Source organism: Schistocerca piceifrons, chromosome 2 (genome assembly GCF_021461385.2).
Source record: "Schistocerca piceifrons isolate TAMUIC-IGC-003096 chromosome 2, iqSchPice1.1, whole genome shotgun sequence".
NCBI lineage: Eukaryota > Metazoa > Arthropoda > Insecta > Orthoptera > Acrididae > Schistocerca > Schistocerca piceifrons.
In genome coordinates, this window is record NC_060139.1 from 832,951,420 (window position 1) to 832,966,709 (window position 15,290).

A 15,290-nucleotide genomic window follows, 5' to 3' on the forward strand; every position below is an offset into this window, starting at 1 on the left:
TATGTCTCCACTACTGTGAGGAATCGTCATCAAGGTAAAGTTCTGGTTCCGGATGAATCGTACGACGCCGACAGAAGTGCATGACATACGACTTCATGGCTAAAAACTGGGAGACATGGGCCAGAGCCCATGACTGCACCTTGTGGATGGCTCCCTGTAAGTGTCACTCAGCAACACCAGTGCTGGAGGAGCAGCAGGAAATGCAGAAGTCGTCTATATAGAGAGAAGGAGACACAGGCAGCCCTACAGCTGCTCCTAGAATGTTAATGGCCACTAAAAATAGAGATACACTCAATACGGAGCCCTGCGGGACCCCGTTCTCCTGCACATGTGAGGAACTATGGGAGGCACCAACATGGACACGGAAAGTACGGAGCGAAAGGAAATTTTGGATAAAAATAGGGAGCGAGCCACGGAGACCCCATTGTGTCATAAGCTTTTTGTAAATCAAAAATGATGGCAACTAAGTTTTGGCGTCTGGAAAAGGCTGTGCGGATGGCAGACTTGACGGGCACTAGGTTATCAGTGGTAGAGCAACCCTGGTAGAAACCGCCCTGGCATGGAGCCAGTAGGCACGACTCCAGGAGCCAACACAGCCACCGACTCAACATATGGTTCTAGCAGCTTACAAAGAATTTTGGTGAGGCTGCTGGGCCAATAGCGATCCACATCAAACAGGTTTTTACCAGGTTTGACACTGGAATGATGGTGCTCTCCTGCCACTGCAATGGAAAGATGCCATCGCACCAGATCCGGTTGAAGATGATGAGGAGATGTCGCTTGTCATTGGACAAGAGATGTTTAATCATCTGACTGTAGATCCGATCTGGCCCAGGAGCTGTGTCGGGGCAACGTGCAAGGATGCTGAGGAGCTTCCCACTCAGTAAATGGTTCACTGTGGCGTTCAGTGAAGGAGAGGACTTTTCCTGCCATCCATCGTTTGAGGGTGCAGAGGGCTGGGGGGGTAATTCTCTGACACAGAGGCTCGAGCATAGTGCTCAGCAGACTGCCTTGGCAATTGCATTTGCATCCGTTGATAACACGTCATTGATGTTAATGCCAAAAACAGTGGAGGCAACGTGTTTGAGATACTCCATTGTCGGAAGTGAGATACACATTACAGATGATAAATTCAAGAGATGTCTTCATATGAACCGCCACAGCCTCCAAAGCATGTATTTGCTGTAGATGGATGCTTGAATATACGTGCAAATACCATCAGACACTCTTTCACAGTCAGTGCAATTCTTAAAACAGCCTCAGTGGTTGCGGAAGGACGGGGTCCGCATTGCAGGGAAACACATCTCCTGGAGGGCGATGCAAAAAAAACGAGAAACACAGAAAAGCCTAATGGTGGAGAAAACCGCAAATAGTTCCACTGGAGGATCATGCTATCAGTACCCTGCGGGGGTGTGAAGGGACCAAGGAGGTAGGTCATGCCTCAGGGCCACCTGCTGCCATTCATTGCAAGAGTCACCATCTACACATATTTGTTCCTAATCAGGGTATGTGTGGGGATTCTGGGGCCATCAGGAATGCTGCCTCGCATATACAGGTGAAATGTGGTGTCTGCAGCATGGAAGCCACAACAGTCGCCCTCTTTTCAGATGACTTCTTCTAGTTCTTTTTGTTGTTAGACCATTGAGACTTCCACAAGGGCTTTTTTTCCCTAGATTCTGAGACGGACGAGGAACACAAAGTCCTTTGACCTGCAGTCTGTGGCTCCTTCAGCCACTGGCTGACTCCAGTTGCAGGTCAGCCGAGTCCTGGGAAGGGAGTGTCTTGTGGGACTCCTCCTGGTAAGAACTGCTGAAGGAGGGCAATGCTCCTCCAGACTGACATCCCTGGTGGATAGTGAGTCGACACTCCCAAATGTGTGTGGGGGGAAGCAGTAGGAGGAGGACCTCCAACCACCAGGGGAGCAGATGTAGTCGAGCAGCCCCTGAGGGACACATGTAGAAGACACAGAGGGCGATGGTACAGTCACTACAGATGATGATGTCATCACAGCAGTAGCATATGTCATTGTCATACATGTAGGCTGTAGGTGATCATATTTCTCCTTGGCCTCTTGATATGTGAGGCAGTCATGGGTCTTGTATTCTTGGATTTTCTTTCCTCTTTTTAAAACAGTGCAGTCTGGTGAACAGCAAGAATGGTGCTTCCCACAGTTGCCACAAATGGGAGGGTGGGTGTGGTGGAGCATAAGGAGTGTGTGTGCAACTGACAGCAAAAATCCCTACAGATGGGGCTGGCATTGCAAAGCAAAGACTTATGCCCAAATCACATAAATTTGTAGCACCGCAAGGGAGGATGAATATACGGCTTGATATCACAGCAATACATCATCATCTTGACATTCTCGGGCAACGAGTCACCTTCAATGGCCAACATGAAAGCTCTAGAATCCACTGTTATCTTTTGGTCCCCACAGGACCGACAGACAAAATGCATACCTTATCACTCCAAATTAGCACACAACTCGTCATCAGTCTGTAAAATGAGACCTCGGTCGACAATGATACCCTAGGCTTTTACCCTTAGGCTTTTATGGGTGAGTTACAGTGACAGGGATGTAATCCAGTTTGTGATAGGTGAGCAGTGCCCATGATTGAGCAGGGGAGGCCATTTTAAGCAGAACTGAGTCACTTTTCATTTTTGAAATTGATGCCATTTCAGCAAACCTGTCCTCTAGGTGTTCAATGAAGAACAATTGCTTTGTATTAAAAAAGGAATACCCATCCATTCTAGAAAAAAACCAGTATTTGGGGACAATTTCTCACTTTGTCTCTGTCCAGGGAAAGGCACATATCTCTATGCATTGGAATATGTCTTAGCTTCAGAAGAGACTGCTGGGGCTGTTCAGCCACCAGTGGAAGAAAGTTTAATTCACTTTATGCGTGAATCTTCTGCCGTGGAACCACCCAGTCTGAACAGGTGCTCTCCCCATCTAGCCAACTATTGCCCATAGTCCCTGCCCCAGCCATGACAGGCAAATACTCCTTGGCATGTGTGGGGAGTTTCCAGCTCAATCACCAACAGTGCAATCCCTGAATGGTCAGGAGGGCTAGCAATGTCCAGATACTTGACCCCCCTCCCACAATGGAACGACTACCGTGCTGGGTTTTGGGCATAGTACCACTGCAAGAAAGAAGAGTGCAAAGAGGGAAAGGCACAAACGGTGGAATATACACTGTACTACGCAACCTTCCCTGCACAACCTGTACTTCTGTAAAAGCTAGGAAAGTAGCAGCTAGCCGAACTTAACAAGGGAGTCACATAATTAATCACAAAAATTGACAGTACTATGAAAAGGACAGTTGCTACCCATCATATGGTGGAGATACTGGAGGGCCTTCTGCTAGATTATCGGCTCATTTAAATTATGTGCAAAATGCCTGTATAGTCTTTTCTATTGCATTTACCTGTGTCCTGCCACAGCCTGACAGCTGACCTATGCTACCTAATCATTCAAATGACCTCCTACTTCAGTCAATCAATAAGCTTTTAGCCCACAAACAGTGAAAAATTACGGTGGGTTATGCCACTGAATCCATTGCTGAAAGGTATATGAATGAATACATGAATAGTGATCGTACCAAGCACTGTATCTGTTACTCTCACTCTAGCCGACTTAGTACTGGCCGTATGGACCATTTATAAAAGGGGATATTGTAAATGACTACGATCGCCAAAACCTGTCATCCCCGAACAGCAACCTCTGGGCAACTACCACACTTAAATGTGTAACACTAGCCATAGGGAGGACTGTCATGAAGGGATGGCCCTCCAAATAATGTTAGGCCATAGAATTCAGGTGCTGGTACATCAGTATTGCTTCCATTGTGTGTTTGGGAACAATAATTCACAGTAATGTTTTTATTTTTTTAACTGTACTTTGATCCTGATGTGTTAATGGTAAAAGACTGATTCTGTAATAACAGTATATTCTTTTAATTGATACTGTGATATGTAACTGGGATGAGATACTACAATGGGGTTAAATATGGTGAATTTCAGGGCAAACATGCTACAGACTAACATCAACTGTAGATGGGATATTGTACTATTAAACCACCTGGTCCGATGGCCAATTAGATCATTCTTCTATAGGAGCTTAGAAATTGAACCATCAACTTTTCATGTTTCATTAACTTTAATCTTCATTGTTAAATATAAAGAAAAGCTCTTGTCTAACTGGTCAGCTCCCTCCTCCTCTGAAATCTGCCTCCTGATCCCCTCTAAAGTGCCCACTCCTTGGAGTATTACAGCCCTGCGGCCAGTTACACACAAAGACTGGCCACCGCACTGCCACCCCACACCCCCACTCAGCAGCTTGGCGCCAATCCTCCATCACTGCACACAGTGTCGTTATCCCACGCCTACACTACCATTAGGCCTCATTGGCTTTGTCGCCATCACTGTAAACACCATTATTGACCTGAAGCCACATCAGACAAATATATTGTTGTTTATTGTTGTTATTATCAATATTATTACAATATCTAATCAAATTAATGTGACCACCTGTCAAAAGCCCGAATAACCACCTTTTGCAATTTGGAAAGCTGCAACATTTGCAGGAAGAGTCAGAGAGATTCTAGAAAGTGCCAACAGGGATATGGGGCCATGCTGATTCCAGTGCTGTGGCTGGCTGTGCTAGATTTCTTGGTTGAGGATACATGGTTTGAACAGCTCGGTTGAGGTGGTCCCACAGAGTCTTGATTAGGTTTAAATCTGCCAAGTTAGGTGGCTAGGGGCACATGTTTTTTGTGGAGACACTGTATGTACCCTCTTTGTTCACCTGGGCAGTCAGTTGCTCAACAGTTGCATGTCTATTTACCCATACATACCTTCACAGCTGTCATTAATCCTAGTTGGCTATGGCCTGTGATGCACCACAGTTGCCTTGGTGCTGGTTTTGGAAACTGCCATTTTGCCATGTGCAGTATACTTTAACCACAGCAGCACATAAACAGTTCACAAACTTGGCCATTCCGGAAATGTTTCCACCCTCGGTCTGAAAGCCAATGATCATGCCATTTTGGACATCAGACAAATCACTTTGTTTCCACAATACGACGATTACACCCCAGACACACTTTATATCCTTCACTGCTAGTGCTACCACCTGTCATCTGCGAGTGGTTATTGCACACTGACGTTGAACGTAGGTGGTGGTCACGTTAATGTGACAGGATCATGTACATATTACTACATTGTACCATGACCCATTTTTGTTTAAAAAAAAAACAAATGAAATTTGATTCGCCCTCCCTTGGTTCCAATAAATGCCGTATCATAGTGACATGTCATTTGCAAGAGAGAATTGGTTCACTAGCAATTGGCAGACCAAACAGATTTTTAAATTTTCTTTTGAGAAACTTTTGGCTGTTCTCTCTAACATCTGTGTGTGTTGTTTACACTGATTAAACTAAAAATGAAGGATAGTGTTTTAAATGCAGATGATTTCATGAGATTTTTGTCCTTCATTTTTATTAAAAGCTCACCTTATATTGTTCCTCCTAGCATTACTAGCACTGGAAGGTATGCACAAGAACATCTCGAAACACAGGAAAACAGGAGAGGTATTGAATGATTGGAGCTGTTTGGCAATCTGTGTGGTATGTCTAGATATCTGTCACCATAACCATTCCCCACAAGAAGCAAGTGTCTGTCCGGATTCAAGTCTCAGTTCCCAACATAGTTTAGTCTGCTCGGACATTTACTATCAACTGCACTTGCAGTTAGCTTTGATGAGTCAGATAGTATTTTTGGCTTTGGAAATGCTTAGCCTACTAACATTTACTTTGTAAGCACATGGATTCTCCAGAAGAGTACACTTGTTTTTGCTTGGTTAAGGAAGTAAAATCCAAATACATAAATTTTTGTCATAATTACTCATCATATTTCTGAAAAACAAAGAAATGTCATAGCACACCTCCCACATATGTTGTCAGCAGTAGTCTTTGATTCAAATGCCAGTCGGTGTGAAGTGTTAGAATTAACACATTGTTAACATTCCTGTAATTTGTTTTTGAAGTTAAAAAAGTTTTACATATGATTTGCATTATATTCTGGGATAATTCTGACCAGATGACTTAAGAAAATGAAACTAATTACACTACAGAAATTTTGTGTGCATCAGTTCCAGTAATGCTGTGATGAATTATGTAGACAGAAATCTAGTTCCATTCTACAGACTGAATGTGCTACTTGTGATAATGATTTGCCTGCACGTCAGTATGAATTTAAAATGTTTAACTTTGCTGATAGCCTGTGTTACATAAAGTGTCTCTGGCAATGTATCAAAGACTGAATACACTACACCACATTACAGGAATCACTGTTTTAATGTGAGGTAAATGTTGATTCTAATTTTTTGTTAAACTGTTTACATTTCACAATTACATTATCTGTAGTAGCAAATATTGACTGTGGCCCTTAGACATGTGGAAAACATCTGTACAGAACTGTCTCCAATTTCCAGCACTACACTGATAAATGAGTTGCTTGACTAGCTAGTAGTACCCATTAAAGTACTTTATCCTACTTACTGTAATGATACGTTTGCCTTATTACAGTCTTCACAGTGTCCTAATATGGAAATAAACAAAAAAAAAAAATCAAATAATATACTAGTTTCATTTTTTATGGTTGGTTTTAATTTTTTAACAAATAGATTACGTAATATTATCTAATTTAAGAAGAACTGTAATCATTAAACGCTGCTGTGACCACTTACTCTCTAAAGTAGCTGTATGTGTTCCTTCCTGCCCATAGCACCAGTTAATGCTACCTGACAATCAGAAAATGAATGGCATTATGACTAATGTATTGCAACACAAGTTCACGGTCCTCTTGTGTACATTTGTGCATTCAGCAACAAATACAAACAGTTATGGCTTGTATTCACAGCAGTAACACATAGCGCAATATGAAATAATCAAGGCGTTTTATAGTAAAAGATAAAACATGGCATTTATTGTATAAGACAATTTCACATTAAAGTACCTAAACAAGTTTTAGAAAATAAAATTAATAAAAGCAAAAACAGTTCACATTTGAAGAGTATTTATGAGGGCACAGCCAAGATCCAGCAGTTGCAGATATTCACTGGCTCCATCCTGCAAGCGCCAGGTGCATAGCTATAAAGGAAAAGTTCATTACCATCAACAAATGAAAATCAGCATGAAATACAAGTAGCGAAAAATCTAATTTGTTTGAAAAAATAAATAATTTTTTTATTTGAGATACTCACAGCAATTTTATCACAAGTTAAGGCCTTTTGTTTATCTGTCATCTCCATATGCGATATTACCACCTCATTCAGCTGTTCGAGGAGCTATGAAGGTAAAAAAGAAAATAAATTAGGTATTCTGTGAATATTTTGCATAGAATCCCTGCCTTCCTGCAAAGAGAGAGAGAGAGAGAGAGAGAGAGAGAGAGAGAGAGAGAGAGAGAGTAATGGCAACTGAAAGCACAGAACTTCCTGTACAAGTTGTGTTTTATGTAATTGTACACATTGTGTTTGAAAATCAACATTATGCCAGCTTTGAAATACAAACAAACATGATTACAGGATGTACTATGCATTTTATTCAAAAATATACATGCACACTTCTCTTCGATACAGCATTTACCTTGAAACTGAACAATCTTTAAAGGGAGGCATGGGAGGGGGCAGCAGTGGGGGTGGGGCCTGAGTTTATGTTATTTCCGATCACACCATGACCCTAAGGCTGGGGCTTCTTTAGGGTAAATTCAAATTTAATACATCATCAATTAAAACATATTAGCAAAACTGAAAAAAATTTAAGCTAGAAATTTACAATGAAAATAAAAGAAGTTTGAAGTACATTTATGGCATCAAGCTAAAACAGAGCAAAAATAAAATTAAAGCATCTGACCTTTTTAGATGAATGACAGCCTGCAAATCATGCCTTTTTAAATATAGGGAAACTGTGGGAAACATAAATCTATATGACACATGGGGACATGAACCCCAGACATCCTGATCGCAAGTCTGATTCTGAGGGATATGTTCTTTTGACAAAGTAATTGACTATCGTATGAGCAGATAAGAATCACATTGTCAATCAAAGCAAAGTCTGCCAATTACAGGACATAAGTCACCTACTGACAGAAGCAGGCAATGGGTTAGCATTGATTGGAAGCAGCCTGGTAACTACTAGAGTGATGAACTCTCCCATATTTCTCCGATCTCCCATATTAGAGCAATTTCTTATTAATCACCCTAGATCCATTACTGACCTGTATACATTGTCAGTGATAACTGTTATACTTTTTGTGTAGTATTTGATACTACTGTTGACATATAGTCATTTTTCTGTTTGTTCCTCTATGGAAAGAAGACTGTTTTGCTCATAGGAGTCACAAGACGAGAAATAATTACTTGTTTCTCCACCAGTACTGGCAACCAACGAATGCTCTGTTCTTGTACCGATCAGCAGCAATGGTGTAAATAACGCATGCATGTCTCTATGCAGAATGTTTTTATTCCTAGTACTGATAGTGTGTATTAAGCTATTGGTTGGAAGAAAGATACATATTACTTAGCAAACTTCATTGAGGAATATATATACTGGGGAGCAATAATTAGCATATGCAATTCTTTGAATATGTTTTGGCATGCTGTTCTTGAATTTACAACAGAAATGGGTCTTATTACATGCTTTTGCACTCTAAAACTTTCTCTTGGTTTGTGGAGTTACCCACAATGTGGTACTGTATGACGTAACAGAATAAAAGTACACAAAGTATGCAGTTTCCTTTATATCTCCATTGCTACCCATTCCACGAACATATTATGTTTCTGTGTAGTTGAAATTTATTTGTTATCAAATGTTGGTCACCCTAGTGGCTAGCGACCCCTGGAGTCGGTTTTGCAAAGGAAAATAACTGCAATGAAAGAGAGCAATTTCATGTAAATAAAGATAATAATTTGAGTAATTTTAATAATGTGTGTTATTTAAATACGACAATACCAATGTTTAAATGTATGTGCATTTCTCTTGTTCAGTTCTAAAAATCGTGATGAAAAAATGGTGTTAGCAATTTTGTATGGAGGCAGGGTGACTCCTCACCAACAACAAATGATAACGGCCAATTGAAATATAATAGCAAAAAGTTAAGAAGAAAAAATAAATCAGAAAGATAACAAAACTGATTTATAAGTAAACAATAATTATATCTAAAAACAAAGATGATGTGACTTACCAAATGAAAGTGCTGGCAGGTCGACAGACACACAAACAAACACAAACATACACACAAAATTCAAGCTTTCGCAACAAACTGTTGCCTCATCAGGAAAGAGGGAAGGAGAGGGAAAGACGAAAGGATGTGGGTTTCAAGGGAGAGGGTAAGGAGTCATTCCAATCCCGGGAGCGGAAAGACTTACCTTAGGGGGAAAAAAGGACGGGTATACACTCGCACACACATATGTCTGTATGTGTGTGTGTGTGTGTGTGTGTGTGTGTGTGTGTGTGTGTGTGTGCGCGCGCGCGCGAGTGCATACCCGTCCTTTTTTCCCCCTAAGGTAAGTCTTTCCGCTCCCGGGATTGGAGTGACTCCTTACCCTCTCCCTTAAAACCCACATCCTTTCGTCTTTCCCTCTCCTTCCCTCTTTCCTGATGAGGCAACAGTTTGTTGTGAAAGCTTGAATTTTGTGTGTATGTTTGTGTTTGTTTGTGTGTCTGTCGACCTGCCAGCACTTTCATTTGGTAAGTCACATCATCTTTGTTTTTAGATATATTTTTCCTACGTGGAATGTTTCCCTCTATTATAAACAATAATTATGATAGATAGGCCACATATTGCAGATACTTATTGTGAGAATTCAAAGGGCTATCAATTAATGGACCCATTGAATAAAAGGATAGTTACAAGCAGAGATGTAGTATTCTTTGAAAATAAAATGAACTCTGAAGAGGGCAAGACCACTAAGTTAACTGCACTTAGTTCCAAGAGTGAAACCTTATGTGAAGGAAGAGAAAGTGAAGAACAGGAAGAGGACAGTCAAAGGCAAAAGGAGATTATTTATGATGACAATGAGTTTGAGGACGGACAAAATGAAGAGAACAATGTAAGGCATTCTTCTCGCATACCAAAACTGAAAAAACATTCGGATTTTGAGATGTATGCAGCCCAGTCTTTTAATGATGACCCAGCAACAGCAGAAGAAGCAATGAGCGGCCTGAACTCTCAAGAATGGAAAGAAGCAATGGAGAGGGAATTGGAATCTTTATCTCAGAACAAAACCTTTGAATGTGTAAATATGCCAGCAGATAAGAAACCATTACAGACAAGATGGGTATTCACTTTAAAGAGCCCCAAAAATTCATCACCAAGATATGAAGCATGACTTGTAATAAAAGGATATTCACAAAAAAAGGGGTAGATTACAAAGAAAATTTTTCACATGTAGTCAAGTATGCCTCACTGAGATATCTGTTAGCCTTGGCAGCAAAACGAAATTTAACAATTCATCATACGGGTGTAAAAAGCATATTTAAATGGAAAATTGGCGGAGGAGATATATGTCATTCCACCAGATCAGAAAGGGAAAAGATTTGGTGTTTGCAAAAAAGTATTTATGGATTTAAACAGAGTGGACATTGCTGGAATCTATGTCTACATAAAAGTAATAAATATGATTATGAAGCAATCTAAGGCAGATCCCAGTATATACTATAAAAGGGGAAGAGAAGGGATAATAATAATGGCAATATTGGTGGATGACTTCTTTATCCTGACTGAAAACGAAAGCCAAATGAGAATTTTTAAGAAACAACTGCAAATCAAGTTTAAGGTACATGATTTGGGAGAAGTCAAATGTTATTTAGGTATGCAGATCACTAGTGATGAAGAGTGACAAGAATTGAGCATAAATCAATCATCATAATATACAGAAAAAATCTTAAAGAAATTTGGCATGAGTGATTGTAAAGCCACAACTACTCCAATGGAAGTAAGAGTGAAGTCAAACACAAATGAGACAGATGGAAGGTGATAAGAATGTTCCACATCTAGAAGCAGTAGGGAGTCTGTTATATTTGTCTCAAATGTTATAACCTGACATTGCTTTTGCCACCAACGCAGTGAGCAGATATTGCAGAGAACCAAAGGAAAAGCACTGGAAAGCTGTGAAAAGGATATTGCAATATCAAAGAGGAACTTCAAACCATGAATTAAGATACCATAGAGCAGGTAATGCAAAGCTAGAATGTGATGCAGACTGGGGGAGTGAATTGGCAGATAGGCATTCCACTACTGGCTGCTGCTTTAAATTAAAACTGTTGCATTGAGTGCTGTATGGGCCGAGTATATGACACTATCTTACACCACACAAGAAGCATTGTTATTCAGAACGTTAATCTGTGAAATAGAACCCAATTTCATCATGGAACCTATAACGATCTTCTGAGACAATAAAGGAGCCATTAATCTAGCTAAAAATGTTGTCACTAGTACTAGGACAAAACATATTGATATAAGGCACCATTTTATTTGGGACCACATAGAGCGACATAACATCATCGTGGACTACTTGCGCACAGGAGACATGTTGGCTGACCTGACAAAACCCTTGGACAAAGAGAAGTTTGAAAAGATTGTGGGGCTATTTGGTTTAGCTTGTGAAGGCAAACCACAAAATATATGTTCAAAGGGGGGTGTTAGAATTGTATGAACAATATATTTCGTGTGAGAGGGTGGCAAAAAGCACCGTGTCAAACATAATAGTCCTCTCATATTGCTATTGTATGCTGTGAGTTTTACATGTGTAATATAATGTTCTTTGGAACTTTTTCTGGCAGTCAAAGATAATTTTTCAACAAAAACACATTACAAATTATGGTATTACATGGTGCCATGTAGCAGATGGAGTCTATTTGAAAACAACAATGTTCTATGCGTTTTCTCTGTGCCCTAATTCACAGAATCACCCAAGAATATGTAAAAACACAATTCCTGATACCATTAGCACTTTCTCAACTATTGCCTTCTTGCCATTACATGAATGCCAATTGCAACTGAAGTCCAAAGAGCAAAGTGTTAAATATAGTGGTATAATTATAAGGTGGAACATTCAAGGATCCCTGATAATTGCTAGCACTAACTGGAACTGAAACCAGTATCAAATATACAATATGTCGCATGCCAAGACTAAAGCAACTGGAGCACAGATGAATGAGAACAACATTGTGCAACTAGGGTGACACAGAGTGGGCACTAGTTGGATCAGAGTAGACATGTCACAAAAAAAAAAAAAATAAATAAATAAAATAATGCAAAATATTAAATACACAATGATGTAAGCATATCTTATTTAGAGTTTTGTGCTGTTTTCTGTGGCATGTGAGAGATGAACTTGCAGTTTTGCTGAGTTGCCGCACTGTTACACATCAAGAAGAAAAATGTCTGAACTCTACACAAACGTATTGGCGGTGTTAATATCTGAGAAGGGTAAGACACCATTTCAAGGAAGTGTGTTGATTCACAAAACAAAGAAGGCAAACTTTTAATGTAATGAACTGCACACTTCAATATTTAGTGCATCATTCTTACAAGCATAATTTTGAATGTAAATACAGCAAATTTTGCTGTGGTTGTAAACTGAGAATAGAGAACAACTGCGAAAAGGTTACTGTGGTATCAGGCGAAAGACAGCAATTACATTGATGTGCCAAGTATGTGATCTCTGATGGACTTCTCAGGGAAGCATTGGTTATCGTATACAGAGGACAAGTCACAAGAATGCACCCTCACAAATACTACATCTGGATCAGAATAAGAAAATGATTGATGTCTAGCTGTTTACAGGTCTGTTATCATATCAACAGCCAGCCATATAACGCACTTGGTAGTACCTTCTGTTTCATTCACTGTTGTCAAATCTCTCTACTACTGCTCCTATTCAGTTGCAGACAATGCTTGCAGCTGGAACCTTAACTGTTGTGATTTGTTTGGTGTGCTTTATTCCAGTGTGTGGCAAGTTTATTTTGTGCTACTGATGTCTGAAGCTTTCAGCAGAAATAAGCAGAAAAGTATAGTTGATAAATGAAAAGTATAGTTGATAAATGAAAAGTTCAGTGATCTGCTCACGTTTTGCATGGCCAGACATGTGAGTCTGTGTGCATGAATATTTTAAGAAGGATAGAGAGAATGGTGCAACTCTACTGCTTCTAACGAAGGTAGTTGATAGAACTGCAGATGCTTTTTAGATACATAAAAACACTGCCATCGAAGTTTGTAAGGGAAAATATTGCAAAGAAGAGGATGATCGATAAAAAGAGAACAGAACCACGGGTAACAAACTTGGGCTCATCCCAACAAGATGCTGTACGTTGCCACATATATGGATAATGTAACAGAAGAGAACATCCAACTATTGGACAGGGTATGGTGGGGGAGGGGCACAGGAGGAAAAGAGAATAAATAATATTTCCACACGGGTGAAAGTTCTGGGCAATTTACTTGAAAAAGAAGGGGTATATTCTGGATGAGGTGTCTGAAGAACGTGGCTACAGGGTTTTTAGGATTCCACCATACCACTGCCATTTCAATGCCATTGAAATGATTTGGGCACAGATCAAACATTATGTGGCAACAAATAACAGCTTCACTGTGACATAAATTTAAAAATTGTTAGAGGAAGCAGTGCCATAAATAATGTCAGGGAAGTGGAGTGATGTTGTTTGTCAACAGAAATGGTTGTCAAGGAAGCATGGAAAACTGGAATTAGGGTAGAAAGTGATATCAAAAATATAATTATATCTTTGTGTAATTCCAGTGACACTTCCATGGACCACAGCCAAGATAGCGACAGTGTTGAGGAAGAAAATGACTCTGAATCAACAATAAGTAGATACTAGATATAATTTGTCTTTATTTTTGTGTTTGTGTTCCATATTTTGGACTGAAAAATGTCTACCGCATTTCCACAGTAAATCTCATTTAGTATTAAGGAGTACCCCTGTGATTGGTAACTACTTACACAGTTTACAACATTTTAATGTTGTTGGTTATTTTATGTAAATGAATGATTCAGAGCTATTTCAGCACCCATTTCATAATGAATACATCAACTAAACATGAATCATTCTGCTTATTGTAAAAGACACTGTGATTCCCATTGTTTTGCTGAGATACAGTACAAAAATAATAAGAATAAGGTATAATTTTATACACAGAAGTATGTTCATTAAGCAACAAGGATATCACAATTCTGTAAAGCAAACTCAATACTGCACATTAAAAGGCAGCATGAGGAGGTAGTAAGTATGGAACAATACTGCTGTTGCCGCTAAACCCATATAGTGTGCATGTGATGATGATCTATCAACATCGCCTCCTTCCATGGTCAACAGTGCTCCGCTGTCAATCACAGTTATTTTGATCGAAGTATACAAAGCAAATGCCTACACAAATGTTTGGTGGAGAGAATCAGCTAGGCTTAGCTCTGTTGAGGTATCATTAGATGATTACATAATAACTGGTGCTATGTTAAGTAATTATGTACCCACTAGGCATAGTAAAGGTGGCACCATACAAGATGACTCAGTCAGCACAGTCTTGTGTTAACCAAAATGTGCAGATTGAACCATCAAAGACAGATTGGTCAACATTTTAAGTCATGGTACATCACCTCCTACTTTTTCACAGCTATTATCCCCCTTCGCCCAGCTCCATAGCTGAGTGTTCAGTGTAGATGCTGTCATGTGAAGGACATGGATTCAATTCCTGGTACTACCAAGTATTTTTCCTTGGGTTGGTATGGAGTGCACTCAGCCTCATGATTACTTGATTAAGAAGTAGCAGCTCAAAGATCTGCAAAATAGTAGGGCATGTTGAGCGCTGACTCATGCCCCTCCATACTGCACCTGACTGACACTGCAAGGCAGAGGATGACATGGTGGTCGGTTGACATCTGTTTGGTCTTCAAGGGCCTGGACGGGGAACTTAATCTATTACCCTACTTCATCATGCATATTGACTCCATATTCTTTGAGTTCTGCCTACATTGTTCACATTTTCAACCAGTTCTTCTCTGCAGTGGTCAACACAACTATATATTTGTTAACAGAATGCACAATTTTTCCATTGGGGATGCATTTACATAGACTAATACTTTGTTCCAAAACTAGTTTTGGCTTTTTGAGGCATTATCAAGTGTTTAGCTGTATAACAAAGAATACTACATTACCACCAAGAAATGTGATTCCCTACTAGAAATGCAAAAAGGTATGTGCATAGATCTCTGAAAC

At 39.8% G+C, this 15,290-nt stretch overlaps 1 protein-coding gene across 2 annotated transcripts in view; it reads right to left on the reverse strand.

The window, feature by feature from the left end:
* Nucleotides 1–6,642: 6,642 nt before the first annotated feature.
* The window catches only part of LOC124776500 (replication factor C subunit 4), a 61,289-nt gene continuing 52,641 nt past the window's right edge, over nt 6,643–15,290 (reverse strand). For both annotated transcript variants that reach the window (XM_047251517.1, XM_047251518.1), the window contains exons 7-8: nt 7,262–7,345; nt 6,643–7,148 (exon numbers count right to left, since the gene is read on the reverse strand). In XM_047251517.1, coding sequence (XP_047107473.1) covers nt 7,059–7,148; nt 7,262–7,345 — 174 coding nt within the window. In that variant the 3' untranslated portion in view covers nt 6,643–7,058. The remainder of the gene's footprint in view (nt 7,149–7,261; nt 7,346–15,290) is intronic.